The 15,008-nt window shown below is 28.4% G+C and overlaps 1 protein-coding gene across 3 annotated transcripts in view; it reads right to left on the reverse strand.

Annotated features, from left to right (window-relative positions):
* LOC107453411 (crossveinless c) overlaps window positions 1-15,008 on the reverse strand; it is a 326,116-nt gene that overhangs the window by 168,471 nt on the left and 142,637 nt on the right. For all 3 annotated transcript variants that reach the window (XM_043039800.2, XM_043039814.2, XM_043039807.2), the window contains exon 4: window positions 800-2,545. In XM_043039800.2, coding sequence (XP_042895734.1) covers window positions 800-2,545 — 1,746 coding nt within the window. The remainder of the gene's footprint in view (window positions 1-799; window positions 2,546-15,008) is intronic.

A 15,008-nucleotide genomic window follows, 5' to 3' on the forward strand; every position in this document is an offset into this window, starting at 1 on the left:
TGATTGAGATTATTTCCTTGATGAGTAATTCCAATAAATAATTACCAAAATGACTAAGAATAATTTAAAATGACTAAAATGTGTTCCCATTTCAATCGGATTCTTCCCATCAATTTAAAATACTCTGTCATAGGTGTAGCAGACCAATTTTTTAATTATTGTAAATATTTTTTTATCATGCCCACCCCTAAAAATTATTTATAAAGTAATGCATTTAACTATCAACGCAGCGCGACCAGACAATAACACTAACATCAACTGTTCATCTTTAGCTAAGAAAATTTACGCAAAACATTAAAACTTTTTCAGTTGGCTGATTTTTTTATCTTTAATCATTTTAATTTGTTTCTTAATCACTTAATGATAAACGTACTTTAGACACGTATTGGTATATAGTTAAATTGATTTTCAATTAATGTACCATTCCAACATTTAGATTTATATACATCTATGTTTGGATTACCTGATTATACTGATTTTTGTGAATAGTATTTAAATAATAAATCAGTAAGTTGGTTAACGATAATATCCAGTATATATAATGGTATATTAACGGTAGTTTTGAGCATTTAATAGTTAGTTCAACCCATTAAATGGAAAAATTCAATTTTTTATCAATAATTTTTTGTACAAAGCATCAATTGCAAAATATTGAAAGTTAATTTAGTAGGCTATGTGAAGATATTAAATTTTTACACTGAAACATTATTATTAAAAACAATTATCACTCAGTTCGCATTTATTTTTTATATTTAGTAGATATTTTAACACTTAGAATAAAAAAAGAAACAGGACTCACCACATAATTGAAAGTTGATGGTTCCGAAAATAAGGAATCATAATATTTTCCTGCACCTTTAGGAAGGGTATTATATTTATCCACACCGTTTGGAATGGTTTTTGGAGGTTTAGGCAAACTATAAAAAAATCTTTCATGGAAAGGCGAGATTATATCACCATTTTCATGATTCAAGACATTGTTAATATCATTTTTATTATCACCATTGCTCATGATATTACTATCATTAAGTGCACAAACTGTTCTCACTACAGGGCTATCTTCAGGCTCAGAGCTTTCTGAAGATAATCCGAGAGCATGGAATGGGACACAATGATTCACTGTTTCGAACAGTTGGAATCTGTCTTCCGCTTCAGAAATCAAATCAGCTTTTTTATAATGGTTTGTTTTTGCACAATGGAAAGATTCTGTTTGAGTAGCTTGAGAACGATCATTCTTATTTAGAAGTGATGTGTTATCACTTTTAAATTTATCCCCAAATTGGAGAGGCGGATCAATGGACTTAATTTGACTATTTGATTTGATGGACTCAAAAGCTGAATCAAAATTTGGAATCGGAGCTCGATCAACACAATCACCTTCGTATGTATCATTATATCTTAGATTTGCATTTTCCAATTTCGTAGTTGATGAAGAATCTGAACTCTCTTTTACATCAGCAGTGCCATTAGTCTTAGAAGAAATATCACAATTTGAATCATAAAGAACAATAGAGCTGCCATTTGAAGATGTAGCTTGAGTATTTTGAAAAGAATCACTAGATCCGTTTTTCTCATTCTTTTCATTTTTGAGGGTGGATACCACACATTCCTCAAGCATATCTGGAGTGTCACATAAAGCTTGTTCAATGCCACTGTCGGGTGACACGGACACAATTTTACAGCTCCGACCTGGTAAAGATAAACTGTTAGGATCCAGAGACTGAGATTTGTCTTCATGGCAAATGGCAAAGGGTATGTCATCTCCAGGTACATCTTGCTTTGTGGGACTAAGACTATAATCTGATGATGGGCTGAAACTTTCACATGAGTTTAATTCCCCAGTGAGGCTTTTATCCAACTCTAGAACTAAGTTATCAGCCCATATGGACAGTAAGTTTACATCACCACTAGGTGGTCTGGGGAATGGGTATAATTCTTCAGGTATACTGTAAGTAAAACGTGGAGGTGTTGTGTCTGAATGTGACCGCTGACGATATATCTGGGAATGGAAATTAGTTGATGGTTTCTCATCAAATAATTTAGGAGACGAGTTATTTTGTGTTGAGGAAGGTGACGCACTATTTACATAAAGTTCATTAGAGTATGAATTTGATGAAGGATCTCTACCAAGCATAAGTAAATCTTTAGAGGTCTCGGGAAATGAAATAGAGGGGTGCATACGCCACATTCGTCTTCTAGTATTTGGGGAGTACGGTGCACCCACATGATTCTTTGATATTCCTGGATTTAAATTTGAGAAAAAAGAAAGCTTCGAATAGAATGAGTCGCTCTGATGGAATGACTTAGATGAGAATTTTTCGTTGTCCAATAGGTTACCATCATGGCATACGCGGTTAACTCGAGATCTTTTACCATTTGTGATGTCAGAACTAGAATTTTTTGAATTGTTTACATCAAACTTCGAACGAAATGCTTGTGGAGGGAGTATTAGGTTTTCGCTGGAAAAGTTCCATTCATTTCTTCCATCAGGTATTGCATTGTCTTGATGCTCTTCTAATTCTTTGACAGCAATACCAATTTCTTCCTAAAAGAGAAAAATTTTTTTAATAAGAAAAATTACAATTATTTTTAATAAAGCAATTTCTTGAATATAACAGGATTGTGCTTTTTCTATTAACAACCGTTATATTTAACTTCGAAGATAAATTGAAATTCTATAGTTAAGTTCCACAATATATTCTTGAACATTTTTCTATTACATGTTTTGAAAAAAGTTTAAGAATATTATATGGTTGATAACACGTGAATAAAACATTACTTAATTACGTCACTTTTTTCAATAATCTCTTTATTATAAAATAGAATTATTTATTAGTTATTTAATTATAAAATAGAAAGTATTATATAGTCTTCGAGCACAGTATGGCTCAAAAATGTCAAAATATTTAAAAAGATCAATCGAAGGGAAAAGAACAGATATAAAAGTATGCACTTTTCTGTGTTCTGAGTAGGAAACAAGAAGTTTTTTCTTAATGGTATTAAAAATTAGTTGCAAATTTAATTTAGAAATTGAGCTGCTAATTGAAAAAATGATAAAATAATGTGTTCTGCTGTATGTGAGTTCTATTTAATTAAAATATTTGCACGGGTGTCTTTTCATTTCGTCCTCAGATTGCACCGTTGTATGCTTTTTCTCGGTAAACAGCACCATCGTTTGTTGAACGTAGGAACTAATACTAAACATGGGTAAGAAAAAATTTCTAGTTTCCAAAGCAAAACGCAGCAATTCAAAAATTACTTTCGTCAGCCGTTTTTTATTTATTGATTTTCAAAGTCACTTGGTATTTTGGGGGAAGCTTGCACTTTTGAACTATAATTTTTAAAATTATTCACGAGACGTTATTATTCTACAAAATCTAATTTTTTAATCATTATAATGTTAATTCCAAATTTGAATTTTTAAAAATCCTCTTGTCATAAAATTTTTCGTATAAAAGTTGTGAGACACTCTCAGTATTTGATCAGTATGTCTGTTAAGATTAATTTTGACAGCAACTCATTATTTGATCTAAATTACTAAAAAATATCACAATATACCCCATTTAATCTCAATAATATTCCTTTTTAGAGTGGCATATTTTGATAACGCAAAAATAAATTGGAACATTAATTCAAACAAATATCCTCATTGTCAATACTTAAAAGCTAAATAAATAATTTCCGACAGAGGAAATTTTAGAATAATTACGTTCAAACATTATGCCCTTTTATTTATTGGACAGCCTGTTGTCAAAAAGAAAAACATAATGACTACTAATTTATTCTTATGAAATAAAAACAACACATGATTTAAGAGGCCGAATAAGTTACGCATCATATATTTCATACTTTTAATGAAAAACATTAACTAGTTAAATACAGGTAATTTATATTGTAAAAGCTTTCAAATGTTTAAACAAGTTTCTCAGTTTAAATCTTTTTTATTCATTTAAAAATAATTTTCAGCTTCAGGACCAAAAGTGCGGTTTCTTTTGTTGTCAACGTCACAATTTATCTTTGTCAATAAAATTTCGTGACTAGGTCTTGAAGGGTTCATTTAACAGAATGTTCAGTTAATGGATTGTTTATTAGTTCGACATAGTTTTATTTGAAGTGGCGCAGCGTGAACCTAGACAAATAGGGATGGACGACAAAACTTAATTTTATTATGTTTAAGGAGAAGTATCAATCAAACAAAAGTAAAACGTGCTATACGTGACGTATTTTTTTTCTGCGTGTTATTTTGAAAAAATAAGTAGAAGTTAGCAAGATAAATGCGAAACAAATTATTAAGTAGTAAAGCGAACACATTGTTGTTAACGCATATCGTATTTTGATATTAAAATTTAAAGTATATTTAAATCAATCTTTAAGTTTTGTTTTGAATAATACGGATGGATTTGCCAAATAGGGATGGACGACAAAACTTAATTTTATTATGTTTAAGGAGAAGTGTCAATCAAGTAAAAGTAAAACGTGCTATACGAGACGTATTTTTTTCCGCGTGTTATTTTGAAAAAATAAGTAGAATTTAGCAGGATAAACGCGAAACAAATTATTAAGTAGTAAAACGAACACATTGTTGTTATCGCATATCGTATTTCGATATTAAAATTTGAAGCATATTTTAATCAAATTTTAAATTTTGTTTTGAATCAAATAGAGATGGACGACAAAACTTAATTTTATTATGTATAAGAAGAGGTATAAATCAAACAAAAGTAAAACGTGCTATACGTGACGTATTTTTTTTTCTACGTATTATTTCGAAAAAATAAGTAGAAGTTAGCAAGATAAATGTGAAACAAATTATTAAGTAGTAAAACGAACACATTGTTGTTATCGCTTATCGTATTTCGATATTAAAATTTGAAGCACAAATTAATTAAATTTTAAGTTTTGTTCTGAAATTATAAGTTTAGAAAACGCATTAAACAAACCAAAAAAACATGGTTATTTTTTTATTTTACAGTATTAAATAAAGTAGAAAAAACAGTATATAAGAACACAAGTATTGTATAATAGTTTCGTGTTAGTACTATAACAAACAACATCAATAGTGTAGGAACAATATATTGCTAATAAAGACAGTATCTGTTGTTTCTTTTTATTAAAAATAATATTATTTGAGTCCTTATAAATTTTTTCACCGACGTAAAAATTATCGATAGTATCAAACAAAATGAGCAGGAAAAATTGGTACCAACTAACTACATTTATACAGTTAAATTTACTTCACAGTTTTGTATTTTTACTAAATTTGAAGGGCAATGCGAACTATAATTTTGAACGAACATTAGAATTTGCGGTAAATCGTTACCATAACAAGCAAAATTTACCAAATGAATGGTTTAATTAGAAAAATGTTTTTTTTTTAACCAGAAATGGTTTTACCATATAAGTACGAAAATTTTGCCAAAAATCCTACGATTAGACTTCGTTAGTTCTTGTTACCAAATGATTAACACCTCATTTTTCTATAGGAAATACAATTTACGTAAGGATATTTTTTTCTTGAAGACTTGCACCATTTTGAAGTGTTAGAGTTCTTTTTCCTTCTTAGAAACTAATTTATTTCATTTCTAGGTCAAAAAATCCATAGCTTGACACAATGTCCCTAACGATGTTGCAATTTTCTTTAAATCTTCTGTCACTTACAATCATTTATTTCTTCTCGAAATCATGTGAAAACAGTAGGAAATAAAAAAAAAATTTGGTGTTTTTCATGCTTATTTTTGTTATGTTCTTATATGCTTATTTTTGTTATGTTCTGTTATATGTTGGAAATGTGGTGACATATCATTGAACTAAAACAATGCAAAAAATCTAAGTAAAAAAAAAAAAAACAATAATCAGAGTAATAATAACTTTTTAGTAATAATAAAATACAAAAAATATAGCAAGATTTAAAGTACCTTCCGATTTCTTAATAACTGCACGGTAAAAAAGGCTGCCGGTACTTTTTACCGTTAAATCCCATTTTTACCGGAACATGTAACGGAACGAAAAATTAGATATACCGTAATTTTTACAGCAATGATTACCATAAAATCACTGAATAGCTGTAATTAAATAAATGTTGCTGTAAAATTACGGTGTAATATTTTGCGATAAAAATGGATTTTACGGTAAAAATGGATTATACGGATGATGCACCCAAAGTGCTGGTACTTATACCGTAATTTGATATGAAATTTTTTACAGTGCAGTAAGAAATTAAGTAAAAAATGCCAGCTGAATTCTTGAAAAAAAAAGTAATCGTAAGTTTAAAATATCATTTAAATATATGGAAACTGAAAAACAATGAAGCGATTTAAATAAATAAAAAATTAGTGTACACTACACCAAAGCCCATACTGGTTATAAAGTTGTTTTTTTTCCCCAGATGCAAGGAAAAAATCTACAAATTAATAAATAAAATAATCTCTAAATAAAATAGTGATGAAAACCAATTTTATTTAAGAGTGAAATCCAAATGATTGTGATTAGTTGTTTTACACCTTAATTTAACTAAAAATACTTTACAAAATTAATATTTTTACAAGTTTAGTTCTTTAAAAAAAAACGAGATTTTTATCACCCACGTTGATTTTATCACTTTTGGAAGAAAAAAAAGTTTTTTTTTTTCATAACTGCTGCTTGAAAAATAAAATGACTTGTTATTGTTTCTCTAGCAGTGAATGGCAGCTCCAAGTGATATGAGTGTCCAGGATATAAGAAAAAACTATGAAAGCTTTAAAAATAATAACATCTAAAACTTTATGTCAAGTACACAAAAAAAGTCTATTATAAGGTTGCTCTTTTTGATAGATTAACTGAACGATCAAAATAGGTTAATACGAATTTATATTTTAAATTTTTTTAATTTTTGACAACCTAATGACGATTCGAAGTTTGATATTTTGGGTTAAAAATTAAGCAATTGTTGACATTTTCGATAAATTGTTTGTAAATAAATTAACAAAACAAAAAATTACGTTCATATTTTTTTCGATTGTTTTAGTAAATTTTTCCAAACTTTTCAAATATGCAATTCACATAAAAAATATTAAAAAAGTTCTTGTGACTAAATAAAATAAATTGAATAAATTTCAAAAATTATTTAACCATTTTAAATTTAGACTTCAGATTTTGAAATTTAAAAACTACATATGATGTAAAATTAATGGTATAAAACATAAAACTACACATCATATATAAAAAACGTTTTTGAATTATGTGAAAAAAATAATAATAATAAAATAATGAGGAAATAAATAATTACAGTGAATTGCTAATTTTCATTAAAAAGTATTTTCTTAAAAAATTAATTATTATTTAGTGACAAGAGGCCTTAAATTCTTAGTGAAATTCAAATGACACTGACACTCAAACTAAAATGACTAAACAGTCAAACACAATTTTTTCAGCTTTTCATTTAGAACAATGCTCTGAAAAAAAAAACCAGAACACTCTGAATAACTTTTGATCTAATCAGAATTCTATAATTGAATCCTAGATCGAATCTTCACGTTCTAGGGTTCTTAATGGTTCGAACAATCTGGGAAATATTGTCCTAATAGTTTGGTTTAGAGAGCGTTCCAAAGCATGAACCTTTTAGTGTTAATTTTATGTTTTACATTTCTCGCCTTATCTTGAAAACTGTTGAATCAAATTTAAAACTTTTTGCACCGCAATTACAAAATCTGTTTATCCAAAGATAATTACATGCAAAAAGTAACTTTTAATAAATATTTATTATTTTTGATTATTTCATTTAATAATAGTCGAAGCAAACTTGATTTGCAAGGTATACAATTTTTTACAGCACTTTAGAGAATGTAATTTTACATAACAGGATACAAAATTAGAGCAAAATCGGTCGTATAGTTCCCGAGAAATTAAATTTTTAAAACACTTTTCCTTATTTGCAAAAGTTTAACAATAAAGATTTATAAAAGTTATTCAGGGTGGTCCGTATTTTATTTTGCGCACAATAAGTTAGAGTTTTGTTCCTAAATCACAAACATAAGTAAAAATAAATAAATAAAACATTATCAGGGTAAATGTTAATATCTTAACATATGTTTTCTTGGGACAACAGTTACTGTCGATTAGGGCTAATCCATGCATTGAAAATACAAGCAAAGAAAAAAAAATGTTTATATTGCTGATAAGTTTGAGAATTCCTAAACTGAGATAAGAATATTATGGAAATATTTCTTATCCATTTCAAAGTCAAGATGTTTTTATCCGTAGTAATTTATGATCGGCAATGAGTTGTTATTGAAACGCCAATGTTGTTCATTATCTTTATCAATATGTGTCTTTTTAGCTAAACAACATTATTTTTCTCATGGTTGCTACATATTATTGATAAATGTTTCTTTTAACATTGAAATTTTAACGGAATAAATCTCCGCTATCTTTTTATTCTATACACTTTCCTGTGTAAATTTGATTAGTAATATTAATATATAAATATTATTACATTATTAATATGTATTATTCTTATTAAATCCTTTTTCAATAAATAAAAATAATTAATATAATAGGTAATCTTTTAATACCACAACCTTGAATTGAGTGTAGAATAAAATCCATTTTTTCGAGATTCCCTCTACATCTGTCTAACACATTTTTATTTTATTTTATTTTGTAACCGTCGTTGAACAGACGACCCAATTTTTCGGGTTTACGACTACTAATTGTCAACTTGGATATTTACCAAATCCAAAAGATAAGGAAACTCCAGGATAAAGTATTAAGAGAATTTTGCCTTTGTGGAGGACTTTTTGATGGAACTAACCCGCATATACGTCACATGGAGACAAAAACCACTAAATCCTCCAATGGTTAGCCTAACGGCAAGGGGACTCTAATCCATGATCCATCCATCACTGAGGATATTTTACGCCAGCACTGTGGTCAATGCGAGCCGGATGCGGAATTCGTATCGACCAGCCATTGCTGGGATTTGAACCCGGATCACTGCCTTACACATTTTATTTAATTTAATAACCGTCATTGAACAGCCGATCCAATTTTTCGGGTTTACGACTACTAATGTTCGACTCGGTAGCCTTGTAATATTGAACCCAATCCAGCAGACAAGGGAACTCCAGGATCAAGTATTGGGAGAATTTGCCTTTGTGGAGAACTTTTTGACGGAACTAACCCGCATATGCGTCACATGGAGAGAAAAACCACGAAAAGCTCCCCACGGTTAGCCTAAAGGCAAGGGGACCCTAATCCATGATCCGTCTATCACTGAGGATATTTCACGTCAGCACTATGGTCGGTGCGAGTCGGATGCGGAATTCGTATCGACCAGCCGTTGCTGGGATTCAAACCCGGTTCATTGCCATTAGCACAGAATTCGAAAACTGTCATATAATTGCTAAGTGTTTTGATTTATTAAAATGCGTTATTATTTCGCATTCTTTCTTCTTCGCCAACACATTTGAATGCGCGTGTCTAAGAAAAAGAGCCTTGGCAATAATTGAAATCAATAGCCAATAGATTGATTCCTTAGATTTCCTTGGTGAAAACTATGCGATTCCTTAAGTTTTCTTGGGGAAAACTACACGATTTCTCAGGTTTTCTTGGCGAAAACTACGCTAATGTATACATTACACTTGCATTTCTTGGTGGCCGGGGGTGTTTCGTTGGGTTCAGCCTTGTTTCTGGGCCATTTTTTTTAAATTTATTATTTTTAACATTTTATAAGTACCAAGGGTCTGTCCAGACATTTTGTGAAAGGTCCTTTTTTCACGAAATTGTGAGAAAAATACTCACATTCTTTCAACCAGGGTCCGCTTTTATGAATTTGTGCAAATAGGGTCCGGTTATTGCAAAGAACTTTTTCAATGAGTTTTTAAATTGTAAATAGATACAAGATTACGCTGGGCACTGTAAAATTACAATAAAAAAATTAAATTTTTAAAAATGAACAGCAATTGCTGCTTCTAAATTAGAGATGCAACATACAAATATTTGGTATTTAACCTATACTGCTGAACGCATTTCGGACGAATAATGGAAGAATCCTCTGCCGAAGACAACGTTTATAATCCATCTTTCTTGTTTTCTGCCCTGGGAAGGATTTATTCGATTAACAAAATAATAATGAAGATAAAAAAATTTGTGATAGGTCCGATTAAAAGAAAAATCATTTTGTGAAGGGTCCGTTTTTAAGTTAAAATATTTTGTGAAGGGTCCGTTTTTATGAAAAGATATTTTGTGAAGGGTCCGTAACGGACCCAAATTTCTTCTAAACAGACCCCTGAGTACATTAAAAATGATGAATCTTTTTTACTTTAGAGCTCCATATTTTAAAAAAAAAATGATTTTTATTATTTACCACAATTTGATTCTTCACTCGATTTGTTTACCTTCACACTCTGGACAATAGAATTATTAAACGATTAGATGATAATAATTTCCTAAAATTATTTATCAAAATTCTTCAGCTAGTGTTATTAATCATCCTCTTTAGGATAAATATTCCACTTATACTGCTTTCCTCCAATTAGTGGTAAAACATTCAACTTCTTCAGTCTTCAATCACCATTATTTCCAAACCCTTTGACGCCGATGGGACACCGGTGTCCCTTATATTTTGTCAGCCTAATTACAAGTAAAAAAATATTTGCATTTTTTAATTATAAAAAAACTGCCTATTACATACAAAAAAAAAATTGTTAGATTACCGGAATTATATTTGTAAAATATAACCCCCCCCCCCAAAAAAAAAGNAACCCCCCCCCCCCCAAAAAAAAAGAATTTAGATTTTTTTCTTTATATTCATTCATGTTCAAAAATTTATCAATATTTGATACTGCAAATTAATGAATAACTGTTTTTCTTAGAACTAAATAGCTGCAAACGAAAGAAAATTTGAAACATTATTGATTGGAAGTAAGTCGCGTTAACGCCTTAAACACAGAAAAAACACTGGTATTTCGTTCGGTATTTAATAGCTTTAAGTTATTAAAAAGATAAATATAATACTTTTTCACGTATTACGACCTGAATTAATACAAAATAATTAAAAAAAAAGTGTAAAAAATACGTTTAACTAAAATTCTGCAACAAAGGATTAATGATTGTAGCTAACTATCTTAGGCGTCCAAATAAAAATAAAATTATTGAACTTATTTCAAATGGGAATGCAGTTCTTGAAAATAAATATTAATGAGGTAAATTTTTGTATGAAATAAAGATTTACAAATGGCCATGATATTTCATTATCAGCCTTTAGTCAAAGAAATAACAACTTATTGTAATATATTAATTATAAGTAATATAACTATTGTAATTACGAACCTACCGGAACTACCGAAGTCTAAACTACCGTCTTCTAGTCGAAACTACCGGAATATGGTAAAATTTAACGTGTTTCTGACTGTATAGGAATACCAAAAAGCTCGGTAATTTTGAACGCTTAGGTGATGATTTCGGTAAAATTAATAACAAAATATAGTTTAATAATATGAGATAAAATTAAATAATTCCGACAAAATGTAACAGTTTTGTCAAGATATCTTAGATCATGGTATAAATAAAAAAACTTATTCTTTTATATTTGCTTTTTATTTTTCACTAAATGTTAGTAATAAGAACTATAATTTTGAAAACAAGAATTTCTCGCAAATTGTTACCATATGAACGGGAAAATTTCCAAATGAATGGTTTAAATACACTTTATTTCGGTTTCATTTACCATGTTGTTGTTTTTATTACCAGAAATGTCACTATGATTCAATACGGTAATTTTACCAGAATTTTTTCTCAGCATTGCTGTTGGAACAAAACTTAATCAAAATAAACAGTTTAATAAATGGTTTGTAAGTTACACACAAATATTGCATCATTTTTTTAATTAATTATCTGCTCATCTTAAAATAAAATAAAAAAAAAATTTCAAACCCATTGCAAATTGTAGATTTATATTAATAAAACTATTTCAATTAATATTAATTTTGTAATTAATATTAAATTTAATCAAAACTTCAATCTAGTCAATCATTCACTAATTACAAGCATGAATAATAATATTTCATAATTTTCTTATTAATTTTTATCTTCTAATCTTCATATAAAATAATTCATTTCTTATATCAGACATGTATAATTAAACATTTATAAACTGACAGTAAAGCGTAAGCAGGCATGACATAAACGATAAATAGGCGTATATTTTTAATAATTTCTTCCGGGTTTAATTTTAACATAGCACATAATAAATATGTTTAAATGATGGTTCAATAATAAATGAAAGACAGCAAAGAACCACCCCCTAAGAAAGAACACATAACACACTATGTCTACTTTAGATGGAAGATCTGGTCACAAAAGAAAAAATTCAAACAAACAAAACCAATTAAGAAATATAATCAGAGCATCATAAAAAATAATACATGATCCTTCGCGCGGAGAAAAAAAAAGGTTAATTAAAACCAGTGCTGAAACAATCTTATTTGTTGTGGTGGTAGCCAAGTTCTCTAATTAGGTTTACTAACTGAGGCCGCATAGTAACTTAATCGATTAATCATACTTCTTGAAATGAACGATGAAGCTTATCTAATGCTGAAAGAATGAAATAAATTGGATATAATCAGCCAATCGGGAAGAGGAATTTGTGTATTAAAGTTTCTTAAGAGAAACAATAAATAAATATTATTACGTCCTAAAAATTCTAAGCATTCAATAGCTTTTAATACAACTTTATTTGATGAAATAGTGACGTAATGAGGCTGTATCTGATGAAAATTTTCAGAGAGTTTTAGACATATTTCTTAATCCCCCCCCCCCTGCAGATGTAAAAGGAATCTAAAAAAATTTTTTTTAAGAAATAATGATTATTTATTTATATTCACTTTTAATAACCTATAATTTTATTCAATAAAAAAGTCAATTTTTGATGAAATTCAAACGTATTGTATTTTTTTTATTAGACTGTACAATTATTTACTGAAATATAAAAAAAATTCTGGTAAAATTGTCATACTATAAGATAATTACATTTCTGGTTAAAAAAAAAAAAAGCAAATATAATTCTGGAAACCAAAATATAAGGTATTTAAACTATTCATTTCATGATTTATCCGTTTATATGGTAATGGTTTACGGGAAAATCTGGTTTTGAAAATTATAGTCCTTATTACCACACTTTTACTAAAAAATGCGAAACTAAAAGTAAATTTTTTCGAATAATAGGCTTTTATGCCATGCTCTAAGATATCATAATAAAATTACCGAATTTTATCATACATTATAAAGCCATATTTTATACTTAAATTTACCGAAGCACTTCAGCAAAAATTGCCGAGCTTTTTGGTGTTCCTTTAAAGCCAAAAACACGGTTAATTTTACCATATTCTCGTAGTTTTGACAGTTCCTTTTCACAGTGTATAACTTATTCGATAAAAACGTCAATTTTTAATGAAATTTAAAAGTATTGCGCATTTTCTTTATTAGTCTGCACAATTATTTATCTAAATATAATAAATAATACAATAAAAATATTTTTATTGCGTAAACTTCGTCTGGCATTTTTTTTTAAAAAAAGGCATGGAAACTAAGGTCGAGGCATGGATATTAAAAAAAAAAAGGCGTATAGATTTTTAGAAATATTTGAATCATTCAATTTTAAAGCATGGTAGCTTATTTAAAAGCTGTTAATTTTCATGAACATTATGATGAAATTTTTACTTTTATCTTTTTAAACAGGCCAAAATTAACCGACTAAATTTTTTTCTAAAAATCCATTTGTCGCATTTGAAAGAATTTAAAAGGAATGAACTAAGCAAAAATATTTTTTTATCCTATTGGTAAACAAATACTTGATAAATACAAATACTTGATATTGGTACTTTGGTAAACAAATATATAAACAAATAAATAAAGTGTAATATATTTAAATTACATCCAAAATTGATTTTTGTACTAAATAAAATGACACATTATTCAATACCGAATATAAGTAACATTATTGTTTAAAGAATATCTTCCTTCTTTGAATTATTTTTGACATCACAAATTTTGTCACTGCGATATCAAATAAAGTTTAAATAAAAACTGTGGAATCCTTCTAAGTTTAAGACTTGATTTAATTTATTTATTGTTTCTTTAGAGAAACTTTTTTTCCTGATTGGTTGATTATAGCCAAATTATTTCATTCTTTCAACATTTAGTAAGCCTCATTGTTAATTTCAGGACATAAGATTTACTTATTCATCTACTATTCAAGCAATCTAATTAAAAATAAATTTAAAAAATATTTTTTTACGATTTATTTATAATATTTCAAGAGTCATTTATGGAGAAATTTGGACCCATTAAGGGATCGATCACTTTTCAATTTTTTTAATTTTTGAAGAGATCCTTAGGAATTTTATTTTATTTTTATTTTATTTTTTTAAAGTATACCTTTAAAAATAAAGTATACCTTTCATTTTAAAAACAGCCCTTTCATGAATTTTGTCCTTCACAAAATTAGAATTAACCAGGTTTGAATTCCGGCAATGGATAGCTCAATTCATATTCTGTTCCGAGCTCGCACCTACTACAGTATTAACCAATATTCCCAGTGGTGAACAGATAATGGAATAGTCTATTTGACATACGTCAATCCATTTGAAATTTCGCGATTTTTCTATTTTTGTAACGCAAATACGATTTAATTTCCTTTGAAAAGTCCCCGAGTTTATCTAAATGCTTGATCCAATTTTTCACACTTGTCTTTTTTTGTTGGACTATAGAATTGCAATCTGAAAGGAATCGGCTATCCGATGATTACTATTGTTAAATTTTATTAAAAGAATTGAATTGAATTATAAATAGTAACATTTTATTATAGTGAAAAAAAGAAAGCCGCCCTCAATGCTGAATACAAACGCATACATAATAAATAAGTAAAAACTTTCTTTTTCTTTTTGTGAATGTAGAAAAAAAAGTTGAAATTTCAATGTGTAAAGAAACATTTTAAATTAAGTCCATGAAACTATCAAGTTCCTGAAAGAATT

This window comes from Parasteatoda tepidariorum, chromosome X2 (assembly GCF_043381705.1).
Source record: "Parasteatoda tepidariorum isolate YZ-2023 chromosome X2, CAS_Ptep_4.0, whole genome shotgun sequence".
Taxonomy (NCBI): domain Eukaryota; kingdom Metazoa; phylum Arthropoda; class Arachnida; order Araneae; family Theridiidae; genus Parasteatoda; species Parasteatoda tepidariorum.